Source organism: Oratosquilla oratoria, chromosome 1 (assembly GCF_046742065.1).
Source record: "Oratosquilla oratoria isolate Oo_2021 chromosome 1, ASM4674206v1, whole genome shotgun sequence".
In the NCBI taxonomy this organism is placed as follows: domain Eukaryota; kingdom Metazoa; phylum Arthropoda; class Malacostraca; order Stomatopoda; family Squillidae; genus Oratosquilla; species Oratosquilla oratoria.
The window spans coordinates 115538188-115555350 of NC_134777.1; the positions used below are offsets into that span (position 1 = coordinate 115538188).

The 17163-nt window shown below is 38.0% G+C and overlaps 3 protein-coding genes across 5 annotated transcripts in view; all 3 read left to right on the forward strand.

The window, feature by feature from the left end:
* Positions 1 to 435: 435 nt before the first annotated feature.
* LOC143024935 (uncharacterized) lies at positions 436 to 12321 on the forward strand. 2 transcript variants are annotated; one of them, XM_076184441.1, is made up of 3 exons: positions 436 to 589; positions 925 to 1315; positions 1433 to 1630. In XM_076184441.1, exons 2-3 carry the CDS (start codon positions 925 to 927, stop codon positions 1459 to 1461), a joined length of 420 nt encoding a protein of 139 aa, XP_076040556.1. In that variant the 5' UTR covers positions 436 to 589; the 3' UTR covers positions 1462 to 1630. The 2 variants fall into 2 exon arrangements, with proteins under 2 accessions (XP_076040556.1, XP_076040565.1); XM_076184450.1 differs by lacking the exons at positions 925 to 1315; positions 1433 to 1630 and adding exons at positions 11693 to 12083; positions 12204 to 12321 and having other exon boundaries at positions 525 to 589.
* On the forward strand, positions 5999 to 7215 carry LOC143031108 (uncharacterized). The gene is made up of 3 exons (XM_076194545.1): positions 5999 to 6157; positions 6509 to 6899; positions 7017 to 7215. The coding sequence occupies exons 2-3, from the start codon at positions 6509 to 6511 to the stop codon at positions 7043 to 7045; spliced, it is 420 nt and encodes a 139-aa protein (XP_076050660.1). The 5' UTR covers positions 5999 to 6157; the 3' UTR covers positions 7046 to 7215.
* LOC143024952 (uncharacterized) overlaps positions 11347 to 17163 on the forward strand; it is a 5882-nt gene continuing 65 nt past the window's right edge. Inside the window, exons 1-3 of one of the 2 annotated variants that reach the window (XM_076184487.1) lie at positions 11347 to 11395; positions 16523 to 16913; positions 17031 to 17163. The exon at positions 17031 to 17163 is cut by the window's right edge and continues 65 nt beyond it. In XM_076184487.1, coding sequence (XP_076040602.1) covers positions 16523 to 16913; positions 17031 to 17059 — 420 coding nt within the window. In that variant the 5' untranslated portion in view covers positions 11347 to 11395 and the 3' untranslated portion in view covers positions 17060 to 17163. Of the gene's footprint in view, positions 11396 to 16110; positions 16224 to 16522; positions 16914 to 17030 lie in introns of those variants that run through there. The other variant, XM_076184477.1, reaches the window with a different exon arrangement.

Consider the following 17163-nt stretch of genomic DNA (forward strand, 5'->3'; position numbering starts at 1 on the left):
TAGCCTCCTGATAAAATGCGAAAAGACAAACTTTCACTTTTTTCTACAAGTGGTATTGCATGGTTTGGGGTAACTAATACATATGAACAAAACAACTGAAAGGCACGGAGTTTTACCATCAACCTGTAGGTTCCTCCCAAATGAAACCTGACAATAAACAAAATATCTCTACGCACATGCTCTTTAGCGATTAACATTGAGAGTATCCACACTTATAAATCATGAATCAATAACTTTTTTATTCATCTTATCCACTCATCATAGTAGCCCGTAGAATTATCCCTTTCTTGTTCATGACTTACATCCTCTATTAAATGCGATAATATTTTTTGTGTACTCTTTTTTTCCAGACGTTTGCAAGAAGTGAGAAAAACTCCAAAAGAAATAAAACAGAATCATTGCAACTTGCCTAACTTCGGAAATACCCGATTTCTTCCGACACTCGTGAATGAGAACGAGGAACTCCCGAGTGTTGGGACAGAGGCAGCTCGCTATATAAACACCGTTCGGACCACGAGATCCTCACTCTCACCTCAGCCACTGCCAGCGATACACTTGAAGCTCCCCACGCACACCAACAAAGTTCAAGGTGAGGTGGAAAAATATCTGATTATGGACAATAAATAGTTTGTTCTGCCAATATACCAGTACTTGCTTATCTAAAGATTGCAGTCTCATAACACTTTAGCCATATATCTTTCTAATATTAGAAATGTGACAAACTAGAAGGAATAAAAATATATATAAAAAAGTACACTCCTTATGACCAATTCATTATGCACATGATATAGCAATTATTATTTCAAGTAACTATTTTTTCGCGTCCGTTCTCTCCCTTTTTTTTTTTTTTTTAAGATCTAAATGTATTATAGTGTAAAATTTCATCTCAGAGATTAAAGAACCTTGATATTTTGTACCCAACAGATGAAATCCTACGCTGCAGCACTGCTAGTTTTACTGGCAATTGGATCTGCCCACGCTGGACTCCCCAATCGCAGACCCTACGGTGCGAGTATCCATCATGGAGGTCACGTGGGTAATCATCACGGAAGTCACGTGACCGGTGGTCTTCACGCTGTCGGAGGTCATGGGGGCATTGGAGGCTTCGGGCCTGCGACTGGAGTCCATGGTGGAGGCGTTCACGGTGGTCTTGGTGGTGGTGTCCACACCGGCGTGGGTGCAGGAATCCATGGTGGTTCTGTGGGAATCGTCCATGGCAACATCCATGGAGTTCCCCACAACGTTGGACATGGTGGAATCTGCAAGAACTATTGCAAGAACGAGTACCACAATGACTACGACTGCTGTGACCACCGTAAGTATCCAGAACAAACTTCCACCTACAAATGCATACTTTGTTTTAACAACTGCAATTGCTATTAACAACTTGGAGTAATAACTAAATTACCATTTTTTCTCTCTCTCTTTTTAGTTCAACCTGGCCATGGATTATACCACTAAACGACGTCAAGTGAAGGTCTTCTAAGCGTTTTGTGGATTTCGATATCACCCATCCAGTCATCATCATCGTTACCATTGATTTTGTTGATCGTCCGAGTTTTATCAGTATTATTCTTCTCTGCTGATGGGCAGAAAATCTAGTTAACAAATAAATATATTTCTGTAATCATTCTCTTTCTTACTCATTCCTTTTACATCTTTTTTGTCATCTATATTTTGACAAAGGTCTTCTCAACATAAAGCTGCTCCTTGTTCAATTGTGATATTTTTCGATGACAACGAAGTATATTAGTAAGCCTCTAAAACAGGGATTCTTAACCTTTTTTCTCCAATTCCCCACTTTTTAGTGAGCCAACTCTCCATTTCCCACCACAGCATCGGTCTTTGACAAATTCGATTTTAACCCATGCAGTGTTTAGTACGTAAATAAATGCTTTGCTTTCTTTTCTTTTTTTTTGTGCCATTTTACGGCCCTTAATTTTTGTTTGCACGAAATGTGACAACAAGAAGACACCAGAAACAAACAAAAAGAAAAAAAAAATACATCGATTTAAAAAAAAAGAAAAAAAAAGACAGTGGTTCTTCTGTCCAGCCGGTCATTCCCCACTTGGCAACTCCGCCATTCCCCACCAGTGGGGAATCCCCCACAGGTTAAAAACCACTGCTCTAAAATATCCATTCCTGATTATCGAGGTTGAGAGTGCATAAGAGGGCATCTTTTTAAAATCCAAAACAGCATTCGTAAATTGCATTATAAACATGGTACAAAAATGTGTCAAAAAACAATAATAGAAAATAAAGACACCAATGCAAATGAAATTAAATCCAAGCTGCGACCATCCATGTCTAATGTTAGTGAAGACAGATATCTTGTGAACACTAAGTGTTCTTGTTCTCATGTAGGAAGTGTCCATGAGATTTGTCTCGACAGCTTGATTGAACGACTCTTCCTGCGGGATTCGAACTCTAGGTCCTTTAATCAAACTCTCAAGACGAGTACATATTTGTCAGATGGTTTTTTCTGAATAAAATTCGTTAAAAATTAGACTGCGATTACAAACACAACGCGAGTTGATGTCAGAAAATTGGAGGATTAGTTCCAATCGCGTTCTTTTAGACATCCGCTGTGGCGTAGTCGGTAGCGTCTTGGTCACGTATTCCGTTACCTCAGGTTCAAACCCCAAGGAAAGGTTTGTTTAATAAGTCAATGAGAAGTTTATAATCGATTGTTTGATTCGTTTTGTCACCTCGTTAGGTAACCTAGGCCAGTGACTGTTGTCTCATTCAGACACTCCACCAAGTCTGTGCCACGACATCACCCCGTCGACTTACTCACGCAAACTGCCCATCGAATCTTTCAGGTTCACTCATAAGACCATACTAGCCAGTCATTCGCCAATTCACCCAAGTTCACATATTAGTTATGTATCGACTCTGATACCACCCACCTGTTGACTCATCTAAATATGTTACCAAGACCTTACCTATCCTTCACTCTTCGAATTGTCCAGAACACATTTCCTACTGACTCGTCGTCTCTTCGTAAAAGCCAATAAAACATTGTGGCTGCTTGAAATATGACACTTTAGTATATACGTGACAGTAAGTTCTCTATCATTCAGTTAAACACAAACATTTTAACTGGTCTTTCCCAAAACTAGATCCTATGCAGCTACTGATATTTTTTCTTTTATTTCAAATATATGAAAACTTTCTTTCAGTGTCATAATCAGAATATTTCAGTTACTTGTAAGCCAGTTTGTCCAGGAAAGACAAGATAATGGTGCTCATTAAAAGAACAGTTTTATGGCACTCCCCTTATTTATTTCTTCGTTTTAATCTTACTCCCGACTGCATATGTTCCGAATGTGGTGCTCACCTGCTACTGGGCCCGGAGTCTGGTTGTTGCATCAATAGTGGCAAGAAGCGTTGGAGGCAGGGATTGATGCCGCCGTCACAAAGGCGCACATAAGGACGACGGGAATGTACATCTGAAAGAAACAGAGAAGCATTCGTTACAATTCAGTATTCGTGTGCGTATGGTGACTACAAGAGAACACATGCCCTCTTTTCGTATACATATATACATATATACACCAAATTACACTTTTTCCTCTTATAAAAGGGTGGCCCTTCATCCACACATCGTCTATATAGTTAAATTACAGTGACTCACAACGGTATCTTAGGATGCACTGGGGCGGTGGAGAAGTGTAGGTATCGACCTGGAGCTAAGGTACAAGAAAATTAATCATTTCACTTAAACATTTCCAAGCAAACTCGAATGTATTTTACCAATCCATCCAAAACAGAATGCAAAACTAAAGTCCCAAGTCAATGCAAAATCTGTGGGAGTTACCTGGTAACCTTCTCAGAACCATGGCCGTAGTTATGACGTCATGTCAAAGCTCACATAAAAACTGGTTTAGGCACATGTAACTCTCCCTCCCTCATACACTCGCTATCTTCGTCTCACTTACCTCTCTCTCAGCCAACCTACCTCCTCGCAAAATATAATGCAACATAATGTATGATATGGGTCGTCAAAATATATTAACACCTGATATCAATTTAAGAAAATAAAGGTGCATTTTTATATATCATTGGATATGACAGTCGTAGAGCAGTTTTTTTCAATATTCAGATGATTACTACCGTTAGTTGCAAAATATATTCTAGTCTTTTATGGAGAATTTCCTAAAGTTCTATGTGATCCGATTCAAATATGCCTTAACTCTTCTTCTTCCTCTTCATCTTCCTCTTCCTCTTCCTCTTCCTCTTCCTCTTCCTCTTCCTCTTCTTCTTCTTCTTCTTCTTCTTCTTCTTCTTCTTCTTCTTCTTTATACGACCTTAATCCCACTGTATTGCTGGGTCGGCCGTTCGAGTTATCTTTCTCCATTTTTTCCTGTCCATTGCATCCTCCTCCTCTTGCATTCCTAGTTTCCTCATGTCACACCTTGTTACATCTCTCGATCTCATTCTTTGTCTCCCGTCGCTTCTTCTTTCCTTAACTTCGGTCATCATCGCCTTCTTCACTGGCTCGTCATCCTCTCTCCTTTTAACGTGTCCAAAGTGTCTCAGTCTTGCTTCTCTTGCTTTCTCTTTTATATTACATATTCCACGTATCTTTCTTATATCTTCACTTTGTCTCCTCTCCAACAGAGACGTGCCAGCTATCCATCTCACCATCCTCATCTCCGTTCTCGCCAAAGTGCCTTCCTCTCTTTCCGTAAAGACTATGTTTTTGCACCATCCAGGAGTACTGGCCTTAACACACTTTTGTATACTTTCATTCTCAGCTTCAATGCCTAACTTATTGTCATTATTTTTTTCTATTTGACCTCATATCCATGTTTGAGTCAATTCATCAGTTAGTATCACCTGACAGGTGGAAACAGTTTTACCAACCTCGTAGTTAGTGAAGTGAATAAACTTCCTGTAGAAGTGATGGCATGTAACACAGTTCAAAGTTTCAAGACTTATTTGGATGGACATATAACCTATATGACTAATATATATCAGTTAGCTTTCTATTGTTGTTTGTTTACCTGTTTGTGTTTGCTTGTTATATCTACTTTACAAACCAATTGTACATATACCCATTGTCTTTTCTATTTATCTCAATCAATCTCTATCTTTTTTATATTCATAATAATTGTCTTTTGATATTTTTATGAATGTTCGTGGTCTAATAGATTTTTGTAGTTTCGAAGTACTACTCAAAATGTGTAATAACAGTTTTTCTTGTTATGATTTTCATCTCAAATTAACCATTTTACATTTGCGTTGAAGTCTCCAAAATGTGCATATTTTACACATGTGTATATTTATCACTGCTAATGAAATTCGACAAACTGAAAGAAGAACCGACGGGATTAAAATTTTCCATAAACTAGCCTGGAAACATTTAATGATAGTAACAGATAAGTAAATTTAGTGCCTATTTTCTTTTCAACAGTCCCATATCACTCAATCCCATAATAAAAGTCAACATTCCATGAAACGCATTTCAAATTTCGCACCACATAAAAATTGGCTCGTGACATCAATCCTAGATGGACATTTGGGGCGCGCTGATAAGATTTTTTTTTTTTTTTTTTTTTTTTGCGCTTTGTGATAAAATGCGAATAGATAAAATTTCATTTTTTTCTACAGGTGATACTGTCTAGTTTGGGTAATTACCACATATGAACAAAACAACTGAAAGGCACGGAACTTTCACGTCAACCTATAGGTTCCTTTCAAATGAAACCTGATAATAAACAAAATATCTCTACGCACGTGCTTTTTAGCTACTAACTTTGAGAGTATCCACATTTATAAATCATAGCTCATAAACTTTTTTCATTCAATTTATCCACTCATCATGGTAACCCGTAGAATTATCCCCTTTTTGTTCATGAAGTATATCCTCTAATAAAATGCGTTAATATTTCTTGTCTACTCTTCTTTCCACACGTTTGCAAGAAGTTAGCAAAACTCCAAAAGAAAAGGAATAAAATCGTTGCGACTCATCTTAACTTTGGAAATACCCGATTCCTTCCGATGCTCGTGATAAAGAACGGGGAACTCCCAAGTGTTGGGACAGAGGCAGCTCGCTATATAACCACCGCTGCGACCACGAGATCCTCACTCTCACCTCAGCCACTGCCAGCGATACACTTGAAGCTCCCCACACGCACCGGACAACTTCAAGGTGAGGTTGAAAAATATACGACAATGGACAATAAATATTTTGTTCCACCAATTAAGCAGTAATTACTTGTCTCAAAATTAAAAAATATCATAACATTTTAGTTATATATCTTTCTAATATTAGAAATGTGACAAGGTAAAAAAAATATATACATATATATATATATATATAAATATATATAAGTACACACCTTATGACCAATTCATTATGCACATATAATAGCAAATATTATTTCAAGTAAATATTTTCTAAGTCCGTTCGCCCCCTTTCTTTTTCTGAAAGATCTAAATGTACTGTATTGTAAAATTTCATCTCAGAGATTGAAGATCCTTGATATTTTGTACCCAACAGATGAAATCCTACGCTGCAGCACTAGTAGTTTTACTGGCAATTGGATCTGCCCACGCTGGACTCCCCAATCGCAGACCCTACGGTGCGAGTATCCATCATGGAGGTCACGTGGGTAATCATCACGGAAGTCACGTGACCGGTGGTCTTCACGCTGTCGGAAGTCATGGGGGCATTGGAGGCATCGGTCCTGCGACTGGAGTCCTTGGTGGAGGCGTTCACGGTGGTCTTGGTGGTGGTGTCCACACCGGCGTGGGTGCAGGAATCCATGGTGGTTCTGTGGGAATCGTCCATGGCAATATCCATGGAGTTCCCCACAACGTTGGCCATGGTGGAATCTGCAAGAACTATTGCAAGAACGAGTACCACAATGACTACGACTGCTGCGACCACCGTAAGTATCCAGAACAAATTTCCACCTACAAATGCATACTTTGTTTTAACAACTGCAATGGATATTAACAACTTGGAGTAATAACTAAATGACCATTTTTTCTCTCTCTCTTTTTAGTTCAACCTGGCCATGGATTATACCACTAAACAACGTCAAGTGAAGGTCTTCTAAGCGTTTTGTGGATTTCCAATTTCACCCATCCAGTCATCATCATTGTTACCATTGATTTTGTTGATCGTTCGAGTTTTATAAATATCATTCTTCTCTGCTGATGGGCAGAAAACTTAGTTAACAAATAAACATATTTATGTAACAATTGTCTTTATGACTCATTCCTTTAACATCTTGTTTGCCATCTGTATCTTGACAAAGGTCTTCTCAAAACAAATCTGCTTCTTGTTCAAATATGATTTTTTTCGATGACAACGAAGTATATTAGTAAGCCTCTAAAATAACCATCCTGATCATCGAGGTTGAGAGCCCATAAGAATGCAAGGTTTAAGATCCCTAACAGCGTTCGTAACTTGTATTATAATCATGGTACAAAATTTGCAAAAAGACAATAATAGAAAATAAAAAGACACCAAAGCAAATGAAATGAAATTCAAGCTTCGATTATTCATGTCTAATGTTAGGTGACTTTTTTTTTTAACTGAACATGAAGTGTAGACAAATACCTTCTTAATACTTTGTTCTTGTTCTCATGTAGGAAGTGTCCATGAGATTTATCTCGACAGTTTGATTGAACGACTCTTCCTGCGGGATTCGAACACTAGGTCATTTAATCAAACTGTCGAGACGGGTACATACTTGTCGTATGGGTTTCCTAAATAAAATTTGTTAAAAACTAGACTGCGATTACAAACACCACGCGATTTGATGTCGAGAAATTGGGGGATTAGTTCCAATAACGTTCTTTTAGACATCCGCTGTGGCGTAGTCGGTAGCGTCCTAGTCACGTATTCCACGACCTCAGGGTTGTTTAATAAGTCAATGAGAATTTTAGAATTGATTGTTTGATTCGTCTTTTCACCTCGTTAGGTGACCCAGGCCAGTCACCAGTTGTCTCAATCAGACACTCTACCAAGTCTGTGCCACGACATCACCCCGTCAACTCTTTCATGCAAAATGCACATCCAATGGTCCAGTTTCACCCATAAGACCATGCTAGCCAGTCACTCGCCAATTCACCTAAGTTCACATCTGTGTCAGTTAGTTATCCATCGACTCTAATACCAGCAACCTGTTGACTCATTTTATTGTATTAGCAAGACCTTACCTATCTATTGCTCTTCGAACTGTCCAAGCCACATTTCCTATTGACTCGTCGACTCTTCGTTAAAAAAAAAAAAAACTTTGTGCCTGTCTGAAATGTTGCACTAAAGTATATACGTGACAGTGAGCTCTATCATTGAGTTGAACACAAACACTTGAACTGGTCTTTCCTAAAACTAGATCCTATGCAGCTACCGGTAATTTTTTTTTTTTTTTTTAATATATGAGATCTTTCTTTCAGTGTCACAATCAGAATGAATATTTCAGTTATTTGTAAGCCAGTTTGTCTTGGAAAGACAAGAGAATGGTGTTCATTAAAAGAACAGTTTTATGGCACTCCACGAATTTATTTCTTAGTTTTAATCCTCCTCGTGATAGCGTTTGTTCCGAGTGTGGTGCTCCCCAGCCACTGGGACAGGAGGTCTGTTGTTGACCCCACAGCAGTAGGCGTGGCCTTTCAGCGTCTTACATCAGGAGTGGCAAGAAGCATTGGGGGAAGGAATCGATGCCACCATCACGAGGGGCACACATAAGGACGACAAGAGTATGCACCTGGAAGAAACAGAGAAACATTCGTTACAATTCAGCATTCCTGCGCGTATGGTGACTACATGCCCTCTTTTCGTATATATGTATATATACATATATACACCAAATTACCCTTTTCCCTCTTATAAGAGGGGTGGCCCTTAACCCACACAACGTCTATATAAAGTATAGTAAAACTCACCTCGCTTTCTTAGGGTGCGCTGGGGCGTTGAAGTAGTGTGTGTATCGACCTGGAGTTGGGCTAAAAGAAAATTAATTACTTAAAACATTTTCAAGCAGACTCGAATGCATTTTACCAATCCTTCTAAAATAGAGTACAAAAATAATGTCACAGGTCAATGCACAGTCTGTGGGAGTTACCTGGTAACCTTCTCAGAACCATGGCCGTAGTTATGACGTCATATCGCAGCTCTCACAAAAACTGGTTTAGGCACAAGTAACTCTCCATCCCTGACACACTCGCTATCTTCGTCTCATTCCGTCTCTCTCAGCCAACCCACCTCCTCGCAAAATATAATGCAATATAATGTATGATATGGGTCGTCAAAATATATTAACACCTAAGATCAATTTAAGAAAATAAAGGTGCATTTTTATATATCAATGGATATGACAGTCGTAGAGCAGTTGGTTTTTTTAATATTCATATGATTGCTGCCGTTAGTTACAAAATATATTCAAGTATTTTATGGAGAATTTCCTACATTTCTGTGTGATCCTATTCAAATATGCCTTAACTCTTCTTCTTCTTCTTCTTCTTCTTCTTCTTCTTCTTCTTCTTCTTCTTCTTCTTCTTCTTCCTCTTCTTCTTCTTCTTCTTTTTTATTCTACTTCTTCATACGACCTTAATCCCACTGTATTGCAGGGTCTGCCGCTCGAGTTGCCCTTCTCCTTTTGTTCCTATCCATTGCATCCTCCTCTTGCACTCCTAGTTTCCTCATGTCACACCTTGTTACGTCTCTCCATCTCATTCTTTGTCTGCCGATGCTTCTTCTTCCCTCAACTTCGGCCATCATCGCCTTACTCGCTGGTTTGTCATCCTCTTTCCTTTTAACGTGTCCAAAATGTCTCAGTCTTGCTTCTCTTACCTTCTCTTTTATATTACATATTCCACACATCTTTCTTAAATCTTCACTTTGTCTCCTCTCCAACAGAGATATACCAGCTATCCATCTCACCATCCTCATCTCCGTTCTCTCCAAAATGCCTTCCTCTCTTTTCCTTAACGACCACGTTTCTGCACTATACAAAAGTACTGGTTTTGACACACTTTTCTATACTTTCATTCTCAGCTTTAATGCCTTAACTCACTATTATTATTTTTTTGTTTCTATTTGACCTCTTATATCCATGTTTGAGTCAATTCACCAATCAGTATCACCTGGCAGATGGAAAGAGTTTTACCAACTACGTAGTCAGTCAAATGAATAAACTTCCTGCAGAAGCGATGGCATTTAACACAATTCAAAGTTTCAAGACTGATTTGGATGGGTATCTAAGCAATAGGACTAATATCTATCAGTTAGTTAATTTTCTCTTGTTGTTTGTTCACCTGTTTGTGTTTGCTTGTCTCTCCTTCACAAACAAATTTTACACATTGCCTTTTTTATTTATTTTGTCTTTCTCTATCTGCTTTATATTCATAATAATTGTCTTTTGATATCTTTATGAATGTTGGTGGTCTAATAGATTTATGTAGTTTCTAAGTACTACGTACTGTAAACACATTTTTATTGTTATGATTTTCATCTTAAAATTGCCCATTTTATATTTGCGTTGAAGTCTCCAGAATGTGTATATTTTACTCTTTGATTCTTAAAACTTTATCACTACCAATGAAATTCGACAAACTTAAAGAAGAACCGACATGGTAAAAAATTTTCCATAAACTGGCCGGAAAACATTTAGCAATGATAAACGATAAATAAGTTGTGTCTATTTTCTTTTCAATCCTGTCCATATCACGCAGTCTCATAATAAAATTCATCACCCCGTGAAACGCATTTCAAATTTCGCGCCATGTAAAAACTTGGCTGAAGACGTCAACCCTAGGACGACCTTCGGGGAGCGCTGGTAAGATTTTTTTTTTTTTTTTTTTCGACGCCTCGTAATAAAATACGAATAGATAAGCATTTGCTTTCTTCTACAAGTGGTATTGCCTGGTTTGGGTAATTAATAAATATGAACAAAACAACTGAAAGTCACGGAGTTACCAACAAACTATACGTTCCTCTTGAATGAGACCTGACAATAAATAGAATATCTCTTCACACATGCTCGTTTGTAATTAACATTTAGATTATCCACATTTATAAATCATGAATCAATAACTTTTTTAATTAATCTATCCACTCGTCATAGTAGCCCGTAGAATCATCCCCTTCTTGTTTATGACATTCATCCTCTCTTTAAACGCATTAATAGTTTTTGTCTCTTCTTTTTTCAAGACATTTGCAAGAAGTCAGCAAAATTCCAAAAGAAAAGAAATAGAATCATTGCGACTCGTCCTAGCTTCGGAAATACCCGATTCCTTCCGAACGGGGAACTCCCGAGTGTTGGGACAGAGGCAGCTCGCTATATAAACACCGCTGCGACCACGAGATCGTCACTCTCACCTCAGCCACTGCCAGCGATACGCTTGAAGCTCCACACGCGCACCCGCCAAGTTCAAGGTCAGGTTGAAAAATATCCGAAAATGAACAACAGATAAATAGTTATACCAATTTACCACCAATTACTTAACATTTTAGTCATACAAGTATATCGTTCTAATAATAGAAATGTGCTAAACTATAAAAAATGTACACTCCTTAGGTCTGATTCATTATGCACATGAAATAGCAAATATTATTTCAGGTAGCTATTTTTTCGCGTCCATTCTCTCTCTTTTTTTTTCTGAAAGACCCAAATGTACTAGTGTAAAATTTCATCTCAGAGATTAAAGAACCTTGACATTTTGTACCCAACAGATGAAATCCTACGCTGCAGCACTGCTAGTTTTATTGGCTCTTGCAACTGCCCACGCTGGACTCCACAATCGCAGACCCTACGGTGCGAGTATCCATCATGGAGGTCACGTGGCTACTCATCACGGAAGTCACGTGACCGGTGGTCTTCACGCTGTCGGAAGTCATGGGGGCATTGGAGGCATCGGGTCTGCGACTGGAGTCCTTGGTGGAGGAGTTCACGGTGGTCTTGGTGGTGGTGTCCACACCGGTGTGGGTGCAGGAATCCATGGTGGTTCTGTGGGAATCGTCCATGGCAACATCCATGGAGTTCCCCACAACGTTGGACATGGTGGAATCTGCAAGAACTATTGCAAGAACGAGTACCACAATGACTACGACTGCTGTGACCACCGTAAGTATTCAGAACAAACTTCCACCTACAAATGCATACATTGTTTTAACAACTGCAATAACTATGAACAACTTGGAGAAATAACTATATTACTCATTTTTTCTCTCTCTTTCTCTTTAGTTCAACCTGGCCATGGATTATACCACTAAACGACGTCAAGTGAAGATCTTCTAAGTGTTTTGTTCATTTTTATTTTACCCATCCAGTCATCATCATCGTTACCATTGATTTTGTTGATCGTCCGAGTTTTATAAATATCATCCTTTTCTGCTGATGGGCAGAATATCTAGTTGACAAATATATATATTTTATAGTAATTCTCTTTCTGACTCATTCCTTTTACATATTGTATGTCATATATATTTCTTGACAAAGGTCTTCTCAAAACAAGCCTGCTCCTTGTTCAAATGTGATTTTTTTTCGATGGCAACAAAGGGCATTAGTAAGCCTCTAAGATAACAATTACTGATAGTAGAGGATAAGAGTGCATGAAAATGCATGGTTGAAGATCCCTGAGAGGTTTCGTAACTTGTATTATAGATATGATACATAAATGTGTAAAAAATAATAATGAAGAATAATAAGACACCAATACAAATTAATGTTGGTAATCTAATAGACTTTCTGTAGTTTCTAAGCACTACGCAGAAACTGTAAGCACATTTTTACTGTTATGATTTTCATCTCAACAAATAACCACTTTATATTTGCGTTGAAGTCTCCAAAATGTGTATATTTTACTATCTAATTCTTAACAATTTACCGCTGCCAAATAAATTCGACAAGGTTAAGGAAGAACCGACAGGGTAAAAATTTTCCATAAATTGGTCTGGAAACATTTAATGATAATAACAGATAAGTATATTCATTGCCTACTTTCTTTTCAACCCTGCCCATATCACGCAGTTCCACGATTAAATTCAGTACTTCGTAAAACGCATTTCAAATTTCGCGCCCTGTAAAAATTGGCAGATGACATCAATCCTAGAACCACCTTTGGGGTGCACTGATAAGATTTTATACGTTTTGTGATAAAATGTGAATAGATAAACTATCACTTTTTCCTACAAGTGATATTGTCTGGTTTGGGTAATTAATACATATGAACAAAACAACTGAAAGGCACGGAACTTTCACGTCAACCTAGAGGTGTTTCCTCTTAAAGGAAACCTGAAAATAAACAAAATATCTCTACGTACATCCTCTTTAGCGACTAACTTTGAGAGTATTTGTTCTAAGTGTGATGTAGAGGATAAGAGTGCATGAAAATGCATGGTTGAAGATCCCTGAGAGGTTTCGTAACTTGTATTATAGATATGATACATAAATGTGTAAAAAATAATAATGAAGAATAATAAGACACCAATACAAATGAATGTTGGTGGTCTAATAGACTTTCTGTAGTTTCTAAGCACTACGCAAAAACTGTAAGCACATTTTTACTGTTTTGATTTTCATCTCAACAAATAACCACTTTATATTTGCGTTGAAGTCTCCAAAATGTATATATTTTACTATCTAATTCTTAACATTTTACCGCTGCCAAATAAATTCGACAAGCTTAAAGAAGAACGGACAGGGTCAAGATTTTCCATGAATTGGCCTGGAAATATTTGATGATAATAACGGATAAGTATATTCATTGCCTACTTTCTTTTCAAACCTGCCCACATCACGCAGTTCCACGATAAAAGTCAGCACCCCATCAAACGCATTTCAAATTTCGCGCCATATAAAAACTTGCTGATGACATCAATCCTAGAACGACCTTTGGGGTGCAATGATAAAAAAATTTACGTTTTGTGATAAAATGCGAATACATAAACTATCACCTTTTTCTACAAGTGATATTGTCTGGTTTGGTTAATTAATACATATGAACATAACAACTGAAAGGCATTGAACTTTCATGTCAACCTATAGGTTCCTCTTAGATGAAACCTGGGAATAAAAAAATATATATCTACGTACATGTTCTTTAGCGACTAACTTTGAGAGCATTTGTTCCTAGTGTGATGCTCACCTGCTAGTGGGCCCGGAGTCCTGTTGTTGCCCTTGCAACAGTAGGCCTGTCTCTCCGGCAAGAAGCGCTGGAGGCAGGGATCGATGCCACTATCACGAGGAGTGTGCATCTGGAAGAAACAGGGAAGTATTCGTTACAATTCAGCATTCTTCGCGTATGGTGACCACCAAAGTCTACATGCCTTCTTTTCGTATATATGCATATATACATATAGACATCAAAATACACTTTTCCATCTTATAAGGGCCCTACGCCCACACCACATCTACATAGATAAAGTATAGTGAAACACAGGTGAACGCGCAGTCTGTGGAGTTACCTGGCAACGATCTCGGAACCATTGACGTAGTTATGACGTCATGTTGCAGCTCGCATATAAACTGGTTTAGGAATATGCAACTCTCCCTCCCTCACACACACGCTGTCTTCGTCTTACTCCCTTTCTCTCAGCAATCCCGCCTCCCCGCAGAATCTAATGCAGTATGATGTGGGTCGTCAAAACAGATTAACACCTAATATCAGTTTAAGAAAATAAAGGTGCAATTCTATATGATAATGGATATGACAATCGTAGAGCAATTTCTTCTTTCAATATTCAGATGGTTACTGCCATTAGTTGTAAAGTATATTCTAGTCTTTTATGGAGAAGTTCCTAGCATTCTATGTAATACGATTTAATTTTGGAGTAACTGTTATTTTGTTTTGTTTATTTATTTATTTATTTATTTATTTATCCATTTTTTATTTCTTTGCTCTGAAATCTATGTTTGTGTCAATTCATCAATCATTGTCACGTGACAGGTGTAGACAGTTTTCTCAACCGCATAGTCAGTGAAGTGAATAAACTTCCTGCAGAACCGATGGCATATAACACAATTCAAAGTTTCAAGACTTATTTGGATGGACATATAAGCTATAGCACAAATATATATTAGTTAGCTTTCTGTTGTTGTTTGTTCACTTGTTTGTGTTTGCCTGTCGTTGCTCCTTTACAAACCAATTTTTATACACTCATTGCCTTTTCTATTTATCTTAATTTATCTTTATCTACTTTATATTCAAAATAATTTATTTCTAATCTTTTTATGAAGGTTGGTGGTCTTATGAATTTTCAGATTTTCTGCAGTTTCTAAGTACTACGCAAAAACTGTAAACATATAATTTTATTGTTATTATTTCCATCTCAAAATTGCCCACTTTATGTTTGCGTTGAAGTCTCCAAATTGTGTATATTTTACTATCTGAATTTTACAAATTTACCACTGCCAATGAAATTCGGCAAACCGATGGGGTAAAATTTTTCCATAAACTGGTCTGGAAATGTTTAGCGATAATAGTAGAACAATAAGTTTAGTGTCTATTTTCTTTTCAATCCTGCCGAAATCACGCAGTCTCATAATAAAAGTCATCACCCCGCGAAACGCATTTCAAATTTCGCGCCATGATAAACTTGGCTGATGACATCAATCCTAGAACGACCTTCGGGGTGCGCTAGTGTTTCTTTTTTTTCTTTTTTTTTTTTTTTTTTTTTGAGCCTCGTGATAAAATGCGAAAAGACAAACTTTCGCTTTCTTCTACAAGTGGTATTGCCTGGTTTGGGTAATAATACATATGAACAAAACAATTGAAAGGCACAGACTTTTACCATCAACCTGTAGGTCCCTCCCAAATGAAACCTGACAATAAACAAAATATCTCTACGCACATGCTCTTTAGCAATTAACTTTGAGAGTATCTTTACTTATAAATCATGAACCAATGACATTTTTGTTCAACTTATCCACTCATCATAGTAGCCCGTAGAAATATCCCTTTTTTATTCATGACTTACATCCTCTATTAAATGCGATACTATTTTTTGTGTACTCTTTTTTCCAGACGTTTGCAAGAAGTGAGCAAAACTCCAAAAGAAATGAAACAGAATCATTGCAACTTGCCTAACTTCGGAAAACCCCGATTCCTTCCGATACTCGAGAATGAGAACTGGGAACTCCCGAGTGTTGGGACAGAGGCAGCTCGCTATATAACCACCGCTGCGACCACGAGATCCTCACTCTCACCTCAGCCACTGCCAGCGATACAATTGAAGCTCCCCACGCACACCAACAAAGTTCAAGGTGAGGTTGAAAAATATCTGACAATGGACAATAAATAGTTTGTTCTACCAAAATACCAGTACTTAGCCATATATCTAATATTAGAAATGTGACAAGCTAAAAAGAATAAAAATATATATATAAAAAAGTACACCCCTTATGACCAATTCATTATGCACATGAAATAGTAAATATTATTTCAAGTAACTATTTTTTTCGCGTCCGTTCTCCCCCTTTTTTTTTTCTAAAAGATCTATATGTATTATAGTGTAAAATTTCATCTCAGAGATTAAAGAACCTTGATATTTTGTACCCAACAGATGAAATCCTACGCTGCAGCACTGCTAGTTTTACTGGCAATTGGATCTGCCCACGCTGGACTCCACAATCGCAGACCCTACGGTGCGAGTATCCATCATGGAGGTCACGTGGGTAATCATCACGGAAGTCACGTGACCGGTGGTCTTCACGCTGTCGGAAGTCATGGGGGCATTGGAGGCTTCGGGCCTGCGACTGGAGTCCTTGGTGGAGGCGTTCACGGTGGTCTTGGTGGTGGTGTCCACACCGGCGTGGGTGCAGGAATCCATGGTGGTTCTGTGGGAATCGCCCATGGCAACATCCATGGAGTTCCCCATAACGTTGGCCATGGTGGAATCTGCAAGAACTATTGCAAGAACGAGTACCACAATGACTACGACTGCTGCGACCACCGTAAGTATTCTGAAGAAACTTCCACCTACAAATGCATACTTTATTTTAACAACTACAATGGCTATTAACAACTTGGAGAAATAACTATATTACTATTTTCTTTCTCTTTCTCTTTAGTTCAACCTGGCCATGGATTATACCACTAAACGACGTCAAGTGAAGGTCTTCTAAGTGTTTTGTGGATTTTCGACTTCACCCATCCAGTCATCATCATCGTTACCATTGATTTTGTTGATCGTCCGAGTTTTAT